The sequence below is a fragment of the Nyctereutes procyonoides genome, unplaced genomic scaffold (genome assembly GCF_905146905.1).
Source record: "Nyctereutes procyonoides isolate TBG_1078 unplaced genomic scaffold, NYPRO_anot_genome, whole genome shotgun sequence".
Classification (NCBI taxonomy): domain Eukaryota; kingdom Metazoa; phylum Chordata; class Mammalia; order Carnivora; family Canidae; genus Nyctereutes; species Nyctereutes procyonoides.
The window spans coordinates 64,977,959-64,990,483 of NW_026575140.1; the positions used below are offsets into that span (position 1 = coordinate 64,977,959).

General features: G+C 48.9%; 1 protein-coding gene and 1 pseudogene across 2 annotated transcripts in view; both read right to left on the reverse strand.

Annotated features, from left to right (window-relative positions):
- Positions 1-10,214, reverse strand: part of SLC35F2 (solute carrier family 35 member F2) — a 49,593-nt gene extending 39,379 nt beyond the window's left edge. Inside the window, exon 1 of one of the 2 annotated variants that reach the window (XM_055307161.1) lies at positions 9,846-10,214. Coding sequence is in view for 1 of the 2 variants with exons in the window: in XM_055307157.1 (XP_055163132.1) it covers positions 9,235-9,329 (95 nt within the window). In the remaining variant the exon portion in view is untranslated. Of the gene's footprint in view, positions 1-9,234; positions 9,377-9,845 lie in introns of those variants that run through there. The other variant, XM_055307157.1, reaches the window with a different exon arrangement.
- Positions 3,589-4,371, reverse strand: LOC129497914 (40S ribosomal protein S6-like; annotated as a pseudogene).
- Positions 10,215-12,525: the final 2,311 nt, after the last annotated feature.

Below are 12,525 nucleotides of genomic sequence, written 5' to 3' on the forward strand. Positions count from 1 at the left end.
ATGTCTATCGTGAATAAATAAATAAAATCTTTTAAAAAATTAAATATACCATGAAGATTTTTTTTTTTTTTTTTAGAGAAGACAGGTGAGGGGAGAAATGGAGAGAGAGAGAGAGGGAGACAGAGGATCTGAAGCAGACTCCACACCCAGTGCAGAGTCCAACACAGGGCCCAATCTCACGACCCTGAGATCATGACCTGAGCTGAAATCAAGAGTCAGACACTCAACAGACTGAGCCACCCAGGTGCCCCTACGATGAAGACTTTTAAATGTTTTATTTTTTTCTGGGCAAAATCTCCAGGATTAGTTGCAAATGGACCTACCAAATAACGACATGCCCTAGAAAGTTATTCAGTAGCAACCAGTAAAATGCTGAAGAACTACTACCCAAAATTATGAATTAGTTAACAGAAGTGAGTCATCCATTACATGAATACTGCCGCTCAATTGGGTTCAAAAAAACTTTAATAGACTGAAGGAGCATGTTTTAAGTTATCCATTAAATTCACCTGTGAAAGGATTTGTTTTTCTGATGATCCTCAATAAATAATACTATAAGGAAGTTTTTGTAGCTTTTTTAATACCCTTACCAAAACTGATATACCCAAGCAACGAACCTGGGAGGCAATTCAGGTTGGCTACTGTTCAGACTTCAAAAATAGCCGGCTTTAATTTCAGCCCTTATCCTTACACCTAATTTACCAAATATTGCTGCAAACAGGGTATTACTGTTCCAAGGAATCAACTGCTACCATTTCAGTTCAAAGACAGACACAAAGTAAGCAGTACAGGTATTTCAAAGATGAACTGCCATCTCCAGCCGTAAGGCATTCTCCCAGGCTGGTGATGCTTACCTTTATGTCACAATATGGTAAGTGTAATGAATGAGGAACATTGTCTGAAAGGTACGAAGAAGGGACCTAAGTCAAGATGTGTGTGGAGAGGGAAGAAGAAGACTGCCTGACTGACTTGGGCATCTACAGAGTCTTTAAGTAGCTAGCCACAGAGGGGGGCAGGAAGAGCATCTGCGGAGGAAGCTGCAGGTGCAAGGGTGCAGACCAAGGTGTCTGTGGGGGATCACAGACAGGTGGACATGCTGGGAGACGAGCCTGGCAAGGGAGGTGGGCCGGTGACAGGGGGCCCCATAGTGAACATCAAGAAGCTTGGCTCTCATAAAAGGACAAATATTGCATGATTGCACTTACATGGGGGATCCAGAATTGTCAGAGTCATAGAAGAAGAAAGGAAAATAGTGCTTCCCAGGGGCTGAGGGGAGAGGCGAACGTGGAGTTAGAGTTTCTGTATGGGATAACGAGAAAATTCTGGAAATGGGCAATGGTCATAGGTGTGCAACACTGTGAGCGTAATTAATGTCACCGAATTGTACCCTTAAAAATGGTTACAATGGTAAATTTTATGCTACATACATTTTACCACAATGAACACCACCAGAAATGTAATCATTGTAAAGGTAAAGAAGCGGGGAGGAAGAGGGGGAAGAGCTTGAGCCACAGTTCGAGCTCTATCGGGTAACCAGCAGCTCTCTTTTAGCTCCAGAGCCCTTTCTTCAAACATCTGGCATAAACCAGGCAGAGCAACAGACCTGATGGGTGCCAGAGACCCACCCAGAAGCCCACCACTTCCTACTTCCCAACTGAGGACCCTCCAGGGAACCCCACAAGCGTCCCTGGTCTGTGAACCCGGGGCAGGTCCTGAGGGGAGCCCCAACAGGATGCAGAGGGATTTCTGAACTACTAAAGCAGGCCTGGTCTTTAGAATCAAAGGAACCTGGGGCACCTGGGTGGCTCCATCGGTCAAGCATCCAACTCTGGTTTTCAGCTCAGGTTCTGATCTCAAGGGTGTGGGATCAAGCCCTGTGTCGAGCTTTGTGCTCAGTGTGGAGTTGGCTTCAGATTCCATCTCCCTCTCCCTTACTCTCTTTCTTTCTCTCTCAAATAAATAAATAAAATCTTATTTAAAAAAAAAAACGGAATTAAAGAAAACTGTCAGGCCTCTGCCTCAGCAGCCATGTACCCATGAGCAAGTTACTTACCCACCATCAACAGAAGTAAACATATTTGTACAGGATTGTGGAAACACCTGACAGCTGGGCATGGAGTGAGTCCCCACCTGCTGGCAGCTACCCATAGCCTCTGGTGGTATCTGGCATCACACTGGCTACCGCGCGCAGGGAAAGGCAGAGGTGGCAGCTGTGACAAGATCCCCGTGAGAGAGATACAGGCCTACTCTGAAGTTGTGACCACAGGGATTGGAGGGGGAGGTGGGCCCCGGAAAGAGTCTGTAAGTGCTGTCAAGATGCACTAGGTGGCACAGTGATCATCTGGGGAGGGTGCTGCTCTCCCGGTCATGAGACTGAGCCCCATGAGACTGAGCCCCGTGCCACATTGAGCATGGGGTCTGCTTGTCCCTCTCCCCACACGCGCTCGCTCTCATTCACTCTCAAATAAATAAATCTTTTTTTAAAAAAGAAAAAGAAGGGGCACCTAGGTGGGTCAGTGATTGAGCATCAGCCTTTGGCTCACATCCTGGGATAGAGCCCCCCAGTGGGCTCCCTGCAGGGACCCTATTTCTCTCTCTGCCTATGTCTCTGCCTCTCTCTCTGTGTCTCTCATGAATAAATAAAACCTTTAAAATGAAAAAGAAAGGAATAAGCACTAGCAGCCATCATCTCATTTTTCTCACAATCAACCTGAAGGAAGGAGCAGAGATAAGCAAGCAGTAACCTAAAGGTTGTCTGCGGGAGGGAGAGGTCACTAGCCTGGGGCAGGGGACAGCCAGGGGCCCTGTCAGGTCATGTTGGATGGAAGCTTGTGAAGTCCACCCTCACCTCTGTCCTACGCTTTACTGCCTGTCCCTTGACTCCCTGCATTACTGAGACATTTAACAAAAAGGTTCAAACTGTCCAGCCAAAGATCATTCCCTCACCCACGCCCTCCAAGCTCTTAGGGCCAATGGGCCACACCGAGAGAGAGAGGCCTCCTCCTCCTTCCAGGGCAGCTGCCACAGTCCCAGAACAGCCTGCCAGAAGGGTACAGGACAACGGCAATCAGCAGTAAGGCTGTGGCACCCACAGAGTCTCCAGCCTGGGGTTTATCAGGAGCCTGAGCCTGGCCACTCGCTCTTCCCAGTACACAAGGGGACATGTGTGAGCATACTTGTCACAGTGTGGTTTGTGGCGGCTGAGAGATGGAAACTCCCCGGGGGGGGGGGGCATCACTGGAGGAAGGCACACCCTGCAGCGCTCAGTTAGAAACAATAGGGCTAAATCGGAGGTTTTCAACCAGGGTGACTTTTCCCCCAGGAGCCATGTGACAATGTCTGGAAAGAATTTTGATCATCACCGCTCAGGGGTGGGAGGGACTGGGGGGTGCTCTGTGGGCATCTAGTGGGCTAAGATCAGGGGTGCTGCTGCATCCAACAACATAGTCCACCACAACAAAGAATTATTCCACCTAAACTGTCAATAAGGCCAGACTGAGAAACAGAGATACAAGACAACATGACTATGTGATAAACATAGTTTTTTGTTTTTGTTTTTTTTGTTTTTCGGTTTTTTTTTTTTTTTGGTGTCTGATCTTATTTATTTTGTCACTCTTAGAAAATCTCATCTTTGACTGGACTCAGACTTAGAGGTAGAAGCTCTCAGAGAGGACAGCCTCCGTCTCTTGGCAATCTGTTCCTGGAGTTTTTCTTTGGCCTACTTCATTCTCTTGGCCAAAAGTTTAGCATATTCTGCAGCCTCTTCCTTATTTTTCTTAGTACGCTGTTTCTTCAAAGCAATACACCGGTGTCTGTGTTGGAGGACACGTGGAGTAACAAGACGCTGAATCTTGGGTGCTTGGGTTCTAGGTTTCTTACCTTCTTTGTTTAGGGGCTAACAACATACTGGTGGACATCGTCTTCTTTTGACAGATTAAAAAGCTTTTGGATTCTGCTGGCTCTTTTGGGCCCCAGGCGACGAGGCACAGTAGTATCCGTGAGTCCAGGAATATCCTTCTCCCCTTTTTTCACAATAACCAAATTGAGAACACTGAGATTGGCATCCACAATGCAACCCCGAACAGATTTGCGCTTCCTCTCTCCAGTCCTCCTGGGTCGGTAGCAGGAATGCCCCTTGCTCAGCAGCAGGCGGACGCGGCCATGGGTCAAGACACCCTGCTTCATGGGGAAGCCTTGTTTGTCATTGCCACCACTGATTCGCACCACGTAACCCTTCCATTCCTCGCCCAGAGCATCGGCAGCAACTTCTGTGGCCATACACTTCTCATAAAAGGTACGCAGTTTGGGCTCATCATCCACTTCAGTGAGCTTCTGGCAGCCAGTAGCTGGGAAAGAGATGTTCAGCTTCATCCCGAAGCGGCCTACCGCCTCGGAGGCGCCACGAAAAAGAGCAGTTTTTTGTTTTTTTCTTTTGTTTTTGCTTTTATTTCAGAGAGACATGGGGGCACCTGGGTGGCTCAGCTGGTTGAGCATCTGGCTCTTGATTTCAGCTCAGATTGCAGCTCAGATTGTGATCTCAGGGTCGGGACATTGAGCCCCACATCAGGCTTAGCGCTAGGCAGGGAGCCTACTTAGGATTCTCTCCCTCCCTCTCCCTTTGTCCCTTCCCCTCCTCACGCCTGTGTTCTCTGGTTCTCTGTCTCTCTCTCTAAAATAAATAATCTTAAAAAAAAAAAAGAAATGTGATCTATTATAAAATTACTATTGAGGATTAGAGATTCATTCAACCATCCGATGTTCATTGTGTATCTATTGTAAGGTAGGCGCTGTGCTCAGCAGAGTCTATAGTAGTGACTAAAAAGTAAGTAGTATTGGGGCACCTGGGGCTCAGTCAGTGAAGCATCTGCCTTCAGCACAGGGCGTGATACCAGAGTCCTGGGTTCGAGTCCCCACATGGGCTCCCTGCTCAGCGTCTGCTTCTCCCTCTGCCTCTGCCCCTGCTTGTATGCTGTTGTGCACACGTTCACTCTCTCTCTCTCTCTCTCAAATACATCATGAAAATCTTTTTTTAAAAATGTAGTATTTCTCACCTCTTGGAGTTGGTAAAGGAGGCAGATGTTAATTTAATAATCTCACAAAGGAAAAGGAAAAGGAAGGAGCTACTTTGGAGACTGGCAGGATCTAGAGTTGCCCAATCCTGCACTACACAAACCACAAAAAGCCATTCCACCTACATCTTTGCTTCAATGCCACCAGAGAACAGCGCTCTTCAGCAGAGTGCATGCCAGCTTGAGACCTTGCTACGCACACTGTGAGCACTCAGGAGATGTTTGCTGAATGAATAGACGAACACCCCTAAATGACTCCTTCAAAAACGTCTGGGCCTTAACCTTTGAAACAAGGAAACTGAACAGAAAGGAGTAGTCCAAGGGCCAGGTCGTTTGCCAGACAATCACAGGTGCGTACCTGTCCACCGACTACCAGTGCTCCTTCCTCCTCATGCCCATACCCACCTCACACCAAGCCACTTGCAGTTCCTTAAGCAAAACGTTCTCGTACATCCATGCCTGGATTGGCCTTCCTCTCCTAGTTCACCTAGAAACCTCCTATTCATGCTTCTAATTTCCTGATCCCCTTCCCGGCCATGCTCCCTAACCCTACAGCTCACCCTTTGTGCCATCTGTACTTGTGCTCACCTCTAGAACATCTGCCATAACTTCTTACCATAACTTGATTGTGAACTCCCTGAAACTAAATCCTACTCATCCCTGTAGGCCACAGAGTAGTCCAGAACCTAGAACATCATAGATCCTCAAGGTTCAGCAATTGAAAGAATGAATGAACACATCTTGCACTGGGCTACAAAAAAGAGTGCGATAAAGTCTGTGCCCTCAAAGGCTTACCATCTCAGATAACAAATAAATGAAAAGATGTAGAAAAACTAGTTAAGAATTCAAATATTAGAATTTTAAGTCAACATTATATGTAACATAAATTACTATTTCAAAAAGTCCCTTCATGTATACCATCACTCATTCTCACAAAATTCAGAAATATAAGACTAGAAATAAACACACAAAATATAAAGGTAAATACAGTTAGTGGAATGCAAATGATTCTGATCTTTTTATGTGTCTGCATATCATATTTAAAATGAGTGTGAACTCATTTTTCATCAGAATAAAATATTCAAAATAAATATAACAAAAAAAGCTTACCACCTATTCAATGGGAAAAGGATAAATATGTGAAATAGTAACTGCAGGTTTTTGCTAGAGATGTAAACCTGATAATCATTATAAGAAATATGTACTTTTTCATATATGAATTACACTATAGGTATTAGGATGTAAACTGCTAGATGGTATACAATTAAATAAATATCCTCAGGTCCTCTAGGAAACACATATTCTCTTATCAGTTGTCATTTGTGCTACTAGCAATAATGACAGAAGCTGAAGTTACAAGCACAGTCCAGTTGAGAACACAGTGCTTCTTATCATGAATGCCTGGCACATAGTAAGTCCTCGATAAACTTTTATTGAATAAGTGATCTGATATTCTTAATCAAAGGGAAAAATTGGGCAGCCCAGGTGGCTCAGTGGTTTAGTGCCTCCTTCGGCCCAGGGCCTGATCCTAGAAACCTGGGATCAAATCCCACGTCAGGCTCCCTACATTGGGCCTGCTCCTCCCTCTGCCTGTATCTCTACCACTCTCTCTGTCTCTCTCTCTCTCTCTCTCTCTCTCTCTCTCTCTGTGTGTGTCTCATGAATAAATAAATAAAATCTTTTAAAAAAAAGGGAAAATTATGTACTAATGAGGCAAACTATATCAGGAATTGGGGTTACCTAGAATACTTCCTTCTCATAATGAAAAAAGGCCCCAAATATTTCCCCTGTATTTAGTTAGTACCCAGTTGCCAAAAGGGCTATTCATTCCCCTTTTTGGTAAAAGGTGTAGAATTGTGTCTGTCCCCCTACATACACAGTATACATATTGTAATAACACATCCACTCACCAGCCTGTGTCCATCCCATGGCTCCCCAGCTATGGTTGGGGATTCATGGAGCCAAACTTACAACTGGGAGGTGAGTTTTAATGAGAGTTTAAAATACTGAGTATATAGAATACTGGATATCTACTAAACTGAACTTTTCTGATTGCTGGGTCAGACAAGGAAAAACTGTGAACCAGAATCCAAGTCTGGATGGTTGCCAGACATTAAGAATGGAAACCTTAATGAACAAAGAACTCTGCCAACCAGGGCACCTGGGTGGCTCAGGCTTAACCAAAGTGTGTAAACTTGGTTTTGACTCAGGTCCTGATCTCATGGGTCATGAGATGGAGTCCAGCGCATCCAGGCTCTGGGAGTCTGCTTGAGATGCTCTCTCTCTCTCTCTGCCTGTTCCCCTGCTCACCCTTTCTCTCTCTCTAAAATAAACTAATTAATTAAAAAAAAAAGTTCTGCCAACCAAAAAAAAAAAAAAAAAGCGCCACCCCAAGATAGAATAAAGATCAATGAAGGAAGAATGCAAGGTGTGTGGCAGAAAGTAAAGGAAGCCTCAAGCACCCCTGCCACCCCTCATTCATTCATGTATTCACATGCTAAGGGTTGTGGGACACAGAAAAAGGAAAAATTCTTAATTCCTGCTATGAAGGACTCACTCCGCCAGTGATATAAGATGGCCACAAACAGCTATCACACAAGGAAGAAAGTCACAATCTGTAAAGGAGGTACAAAAAAGTGTGCTCGGAGACAGAAGAAATCTCATATTTAGGAAGCTATTAGATACTCCTGACTGTACAATATGCCAATATTTTGAAAATATTAGAACATAAGGAGAAAAAAGAAATCATCGCTACTCCTTATTCTTACATCTTGCTACACTGCTCTCTGCCATACTGTCTGTCCATCCTCAGGGCCTCTGGCATCTCCCAACACCCAAGAATGGAGACTGATGGAAATGACAAGTAGCCTCTACAGACCCGTACCATGAGCCAGGCTATGGAGTCAGCCAGATAATCCTCACAATTTCCCTACCAGGTAGAAACTGCTATTATCTCCAGTTTACAAATAAGAAAATGGAGCACAGAGAAGTTAAGTGACTTGCCCAAGGTTACCCAGCTGGTAAGTGGCACACACGGGATAGGATTCCAGAATCTGGGCCCTTAGCCATTACCTTATGCTGCCTCCCAGCTGAGAACCTGTGGACATTTATCAGGACATACACAACTGGAGGACACAAGGTGATTTCTGGCCAACTTTGCCCTGTAAGTACATGCATCTATTTCAAACTATTCTTTTACACAACAAAAATGCATACACCATTCTTGATCTGGTAAACCAGAAAATGAGTTTTCACAATCTTTCATTGGATACTTTTTTACGTTAATTAGAAGGAAAAACAAAACAAAACAAAAACAAAAACAAAAAAAAGCAAATGCCTGTTAGACGCGGTGCCAGCGGCCAGAAGTGGTTAAATCACGGTTGTGACTGGGTTTTGTGGGCACCACCCTTCACGGGTCATCATCTCTTGGTCTTGGGCAAAATGCTCAGCCTCGTCTGTTTCTCCGCCAGCGAAGCGTCTAGAATAGTGCCGTCTCATAGAGTGGTAAAAGTACACGACAGCATCCACATAACCGGCCAGGCCCTGAGCTCAAGCACCGTGGCTCGGGGTCCTCGGGTCCTAAGTCCCTAGGTCCTGCGTCCGCAGAAGGCAGGTCCGCGGCGGCCGCAGGGGGGCTCCACCGGCCCGGGGCCGCGGCGGGTCCCGGGAGCGCTCCTCGGCCGCCCCCGGGCGCGGACACCGCAGACGCGGGCTTCCCCGGCCGCCCCCTCGCCCGGGGCCGGGCCGCCGCGCGCTCCGGGCGACCTCAGGGCGGGACCTCCAAACTTAACCCCGATTTCTCACTCGGGGGAACTCACTGCCTCGCGGAGGGCGGATCGCGGGCCGAGGGCGACCGCCTGGCGGCGCCGCGATCGCCAGTTGCCCACCTGCCCGGGGCCGGCGGGACCCCCCGCCTGCACAGCATCCCCCGGGCCGCCCTCCCCGCGCCCACTCGGCCGAGAGCCCCCGGTCGCCCCAAGCACACCGGCCCGATTTCCAAGGGGGCGGCAAGGGCGGAGCGCGCGGCTTCACAAAGCCAGGTGAGCCACACGTGGGGCCGCCCGAGCGCCACCGCCGCGCCGCCACCCCGGCCGCGTGCGCCCGCGCCCCGTGCGCGCAGGGACCCCGCCCCCCGCCGCCCGCCCCCCGCCGCCCCCGCACTCACCAGGTGAAAAGCCGGCCCCGGAGCCCGCGCAGCAGGCTGCCCAGCGCGCTCCCCGCTCCCGGCGCGCCGGGTCCCGCGGGCGAGGCCGCCTCCATGCGCCCCTGCAGGCTCGGCGCCCGGAACCCCTGAGCGGCCGGGGCGGGGCGGGGCGGGCGGGGCGGGCGGGGACGGCGCCTGGGCGGCCTGGGGACCCGGCCCCGCGCTCGCGGCCTCCCGCCCCCCCCGCGCTCCCGCCCACGCTCCCTCCCTCGGCGCTCGCTCGCGGGCCTCCTCCTCCGGGCTGGGCCGCCGCCAGGCCTCCGCCGTCAGGTCTCCCGGCCGGGCCCACACGTCTGCAGGCGGCGACCTGGCCCCTCCCGGGGAGCTGAGCACTAGGGGCGCGCCGCTCCCGCGCCCTGGCGGTGGGGCCTCGCGGATGGGCGACACCGCGCGGGCACCCCGGGGTGTTACGGCCCCTGGTCGACGCCAGCACGTGAGCCGAGGTTTCACCGGCCCTGAAGAGCAGTGACTTTGCAGCGCCTGAACTTTGCGAAGTGGAGAGGGCCGGCTGACTCCTCCCCTGCCTCCCGGCCGGCCACCCTCCCTCTGACTAGGTCACGAAACACACCTACCATCTAAAAGAACTGAGGACGCTTCAGAGCTGTTTCTTTAAATTGCAAAACCTGGGTAAAATCCCAAGGGGATTTTTGCACCGCGTCTCTATGGGGCCCGCGCGGCGCACGCTGTCACCAGCTGGCGGCAGGCACCAGGGGCGCCCTGCAGCCGGGGCCACGCCATGGGATGCCTCTCCGCGGAGGAGAAACAACCACCCGAGGTGGAAAGGTTCCCGATCCTCATCGATCCTCTCCAGAAGACGAGAGAGAGAGAGAGAGAGAGAGAGAGAGAGAGAGAGAGAGAGAGAGGCGTGGGACCATTTATTTTCCCCGACCACCTCCCTCCCAGCGCCAGCCAGCAAGGAGGGTGGAGGACGGGTATGAAGGAGCAAAATAAAGGTAAATTCAAATGAGTTGGCAGTTCTGTGACAAGGTTCTTTTTTTTTTTTTTTAATTATTTATTCATGATAGTCATACAGAGAGAGAGAGGCAGAGACATAGGCAGAGGGAGAAGCAGGCTCCATGCACTGGGAGCCCGACGTGGGATTCGATCCCGAGTCTCCAGGATCGTGCCCTGGGCCAAAGGCAGGCGCCAAACCGCTGCACCACCCAGGGATCCCCTGTGACAAGGTTCTAAGAAAGAAAATGGATTTTAAAAAATGGTGTGGCTTTAGGAACCCCGAGTTTAGCAGCAACAGGAACCCCAAACTTAAAATCATTTTTTTGACTGTTGAAGAACATGGTCATCCAGTAGAGGGGTGACTGAGTTTTATGGTGCAACAGCATCTTCCGGCAAAGAGCTGTACCAAGAGGTGGGAAGAGTTTATCTCGCTATTTTTAAGTGAAAAAAAAGCAAAATATACAGAAGTACGTGTGATGTGATCTCAGTTTTGTAAAGCAAACAGTCCACTAGACCTTATATATTGACAGTCTTGAATTTTACCTGAGTCCTGTGCTCCTGGAAGATAGTAATGGTTATGAAATGCACCCATAGTGGAGCACCTGGGTGGCTCTGACTCTTGCTTTTGGCTCAGGTCATGATCTCATGGTCCTAGGATCGAGCTCTAGGAAGGACATCCCAGCTGTGCGCCCTCCCCCCCCCAGAGTTTGCTTAAGATTCTCTCTCCCTCTCCCTCTGCCCTTCCTATTGCACTCTCCATGCTTTTTCTCTTTAAAAAAAAAAATGTTTTTTAATGCTCCATACTTTGGTATTCTTAGAAGTGGCATGCTCCAAAGAAACACACACTTCCCATATGCCTCAGATAAGACCCAGAGTTGTTTTCACTCAGGACAAAACCAGACAGACCCTCCAAGTTCCCATCCTCTCCTTCCTAAATGATGGCTAAACTGCTTTTCCCCACTGACTGTTCAGAACAAAATACTTGTTAACTCAACTAGCTACATTCCTCTTCTTCCTCCAGGCCTGGGACTTATCCCTGCCTCAGCCTGAGCCAGCTTATAACCACCCTTAATGGGCCCCTCTTGAGACTGTGGTTGCCTCAAGGTGAAACACTCTCTGATCTACGATTTGGTCAAGCCACTCTTTTTTTTTTTTTTTAAGATTTTATTTATTTATTCATGATAGACATAGAGAGAGTGAGAGGCAAAGACACAGGCAGAGGGAGAAACAGGCTCCATGCCAGCAGCCCAACGCGGGACTCAATCCCGGGACTCCAGGATTGCGCCCTGGGCCAAAGGCAGGTGCGAAACCACTGAGCCACCCAGGGACCCCCAAGCCACTCTTTCATTCCACTTTTTTTCCTAGGCAAGGAAGAGTCCTCCTCCCCCTTTTGCAATAATCTTCCTCCTCTGATAATTCTTTCAAATAAAGTCTCTTCTCACCTAAATCAGTTTTGGTTTTGTTTTTAAGATTTTATTTAAGTGGGGCATCTGGGTGGCTTAGTGGGTTAAGCATCTGCCTTGGGCTCGGGTCATGATCCTGGAGTCCTGGGATGGAGCCCTTCATGGGGAAATCCCTGCTCAGTGGGAAGCCTGCTGCTCTCCTCTTCCTCTGCCTACTGTTCCCCCCGCTTATGCTCGCTCTCTCTCTCTCTCTCTCTCTCTCTCTCTTTCTCTCTCTCAAGTAGATAAATAAAATCTTAAAAGAAAAAAATCTTATTTAAGTAATCTCCCTAGAATCTGAGAATGTTCTTTTAAATATATGTGGTATCTGTCCTGGTCAGATGGGGGCCCCAAATGTGGGGTGACCTGATTGGGTGGAGGCTGGTGGTATAGGTGGTGAAAAGATTCACGTGAGGCAGAACAAAGAAGTTTATGGAATACACAGCAAGGGAGCTTCAGACAAGGACAAGGTGTGACAGGTAGACAGCAAAGGAGAGACTGTCTGCCAGGGGCAGTGGGTGGGGGCTGTATTTAAATGGGGAAGTTGGGGAGATATGGGAATAGAATGCATGGAATTTGCCTTTTTTGGTACCTGTGTCCAGGTGTAAGTAACTCATTGGTCAGTTAGGGCTTATGGATGTTTTGAGGTGGGTCGCAGGATGGACCTGTTTGTATTCAGCCAGCTGTGAGTCCTTTCTTCATTCCATTGTGCAAGCAAGCCTGTTGCCTAAAAGCAGCCTCTACACTCTAGCAAAAAGAGATCTGCAGATGTGATTAAATGACATACCTTGAGATGAAGACATTTTCCTGAATTTATCTGGTGGGTTTTAACATAATTGCAAGTGTCCTTATGAGA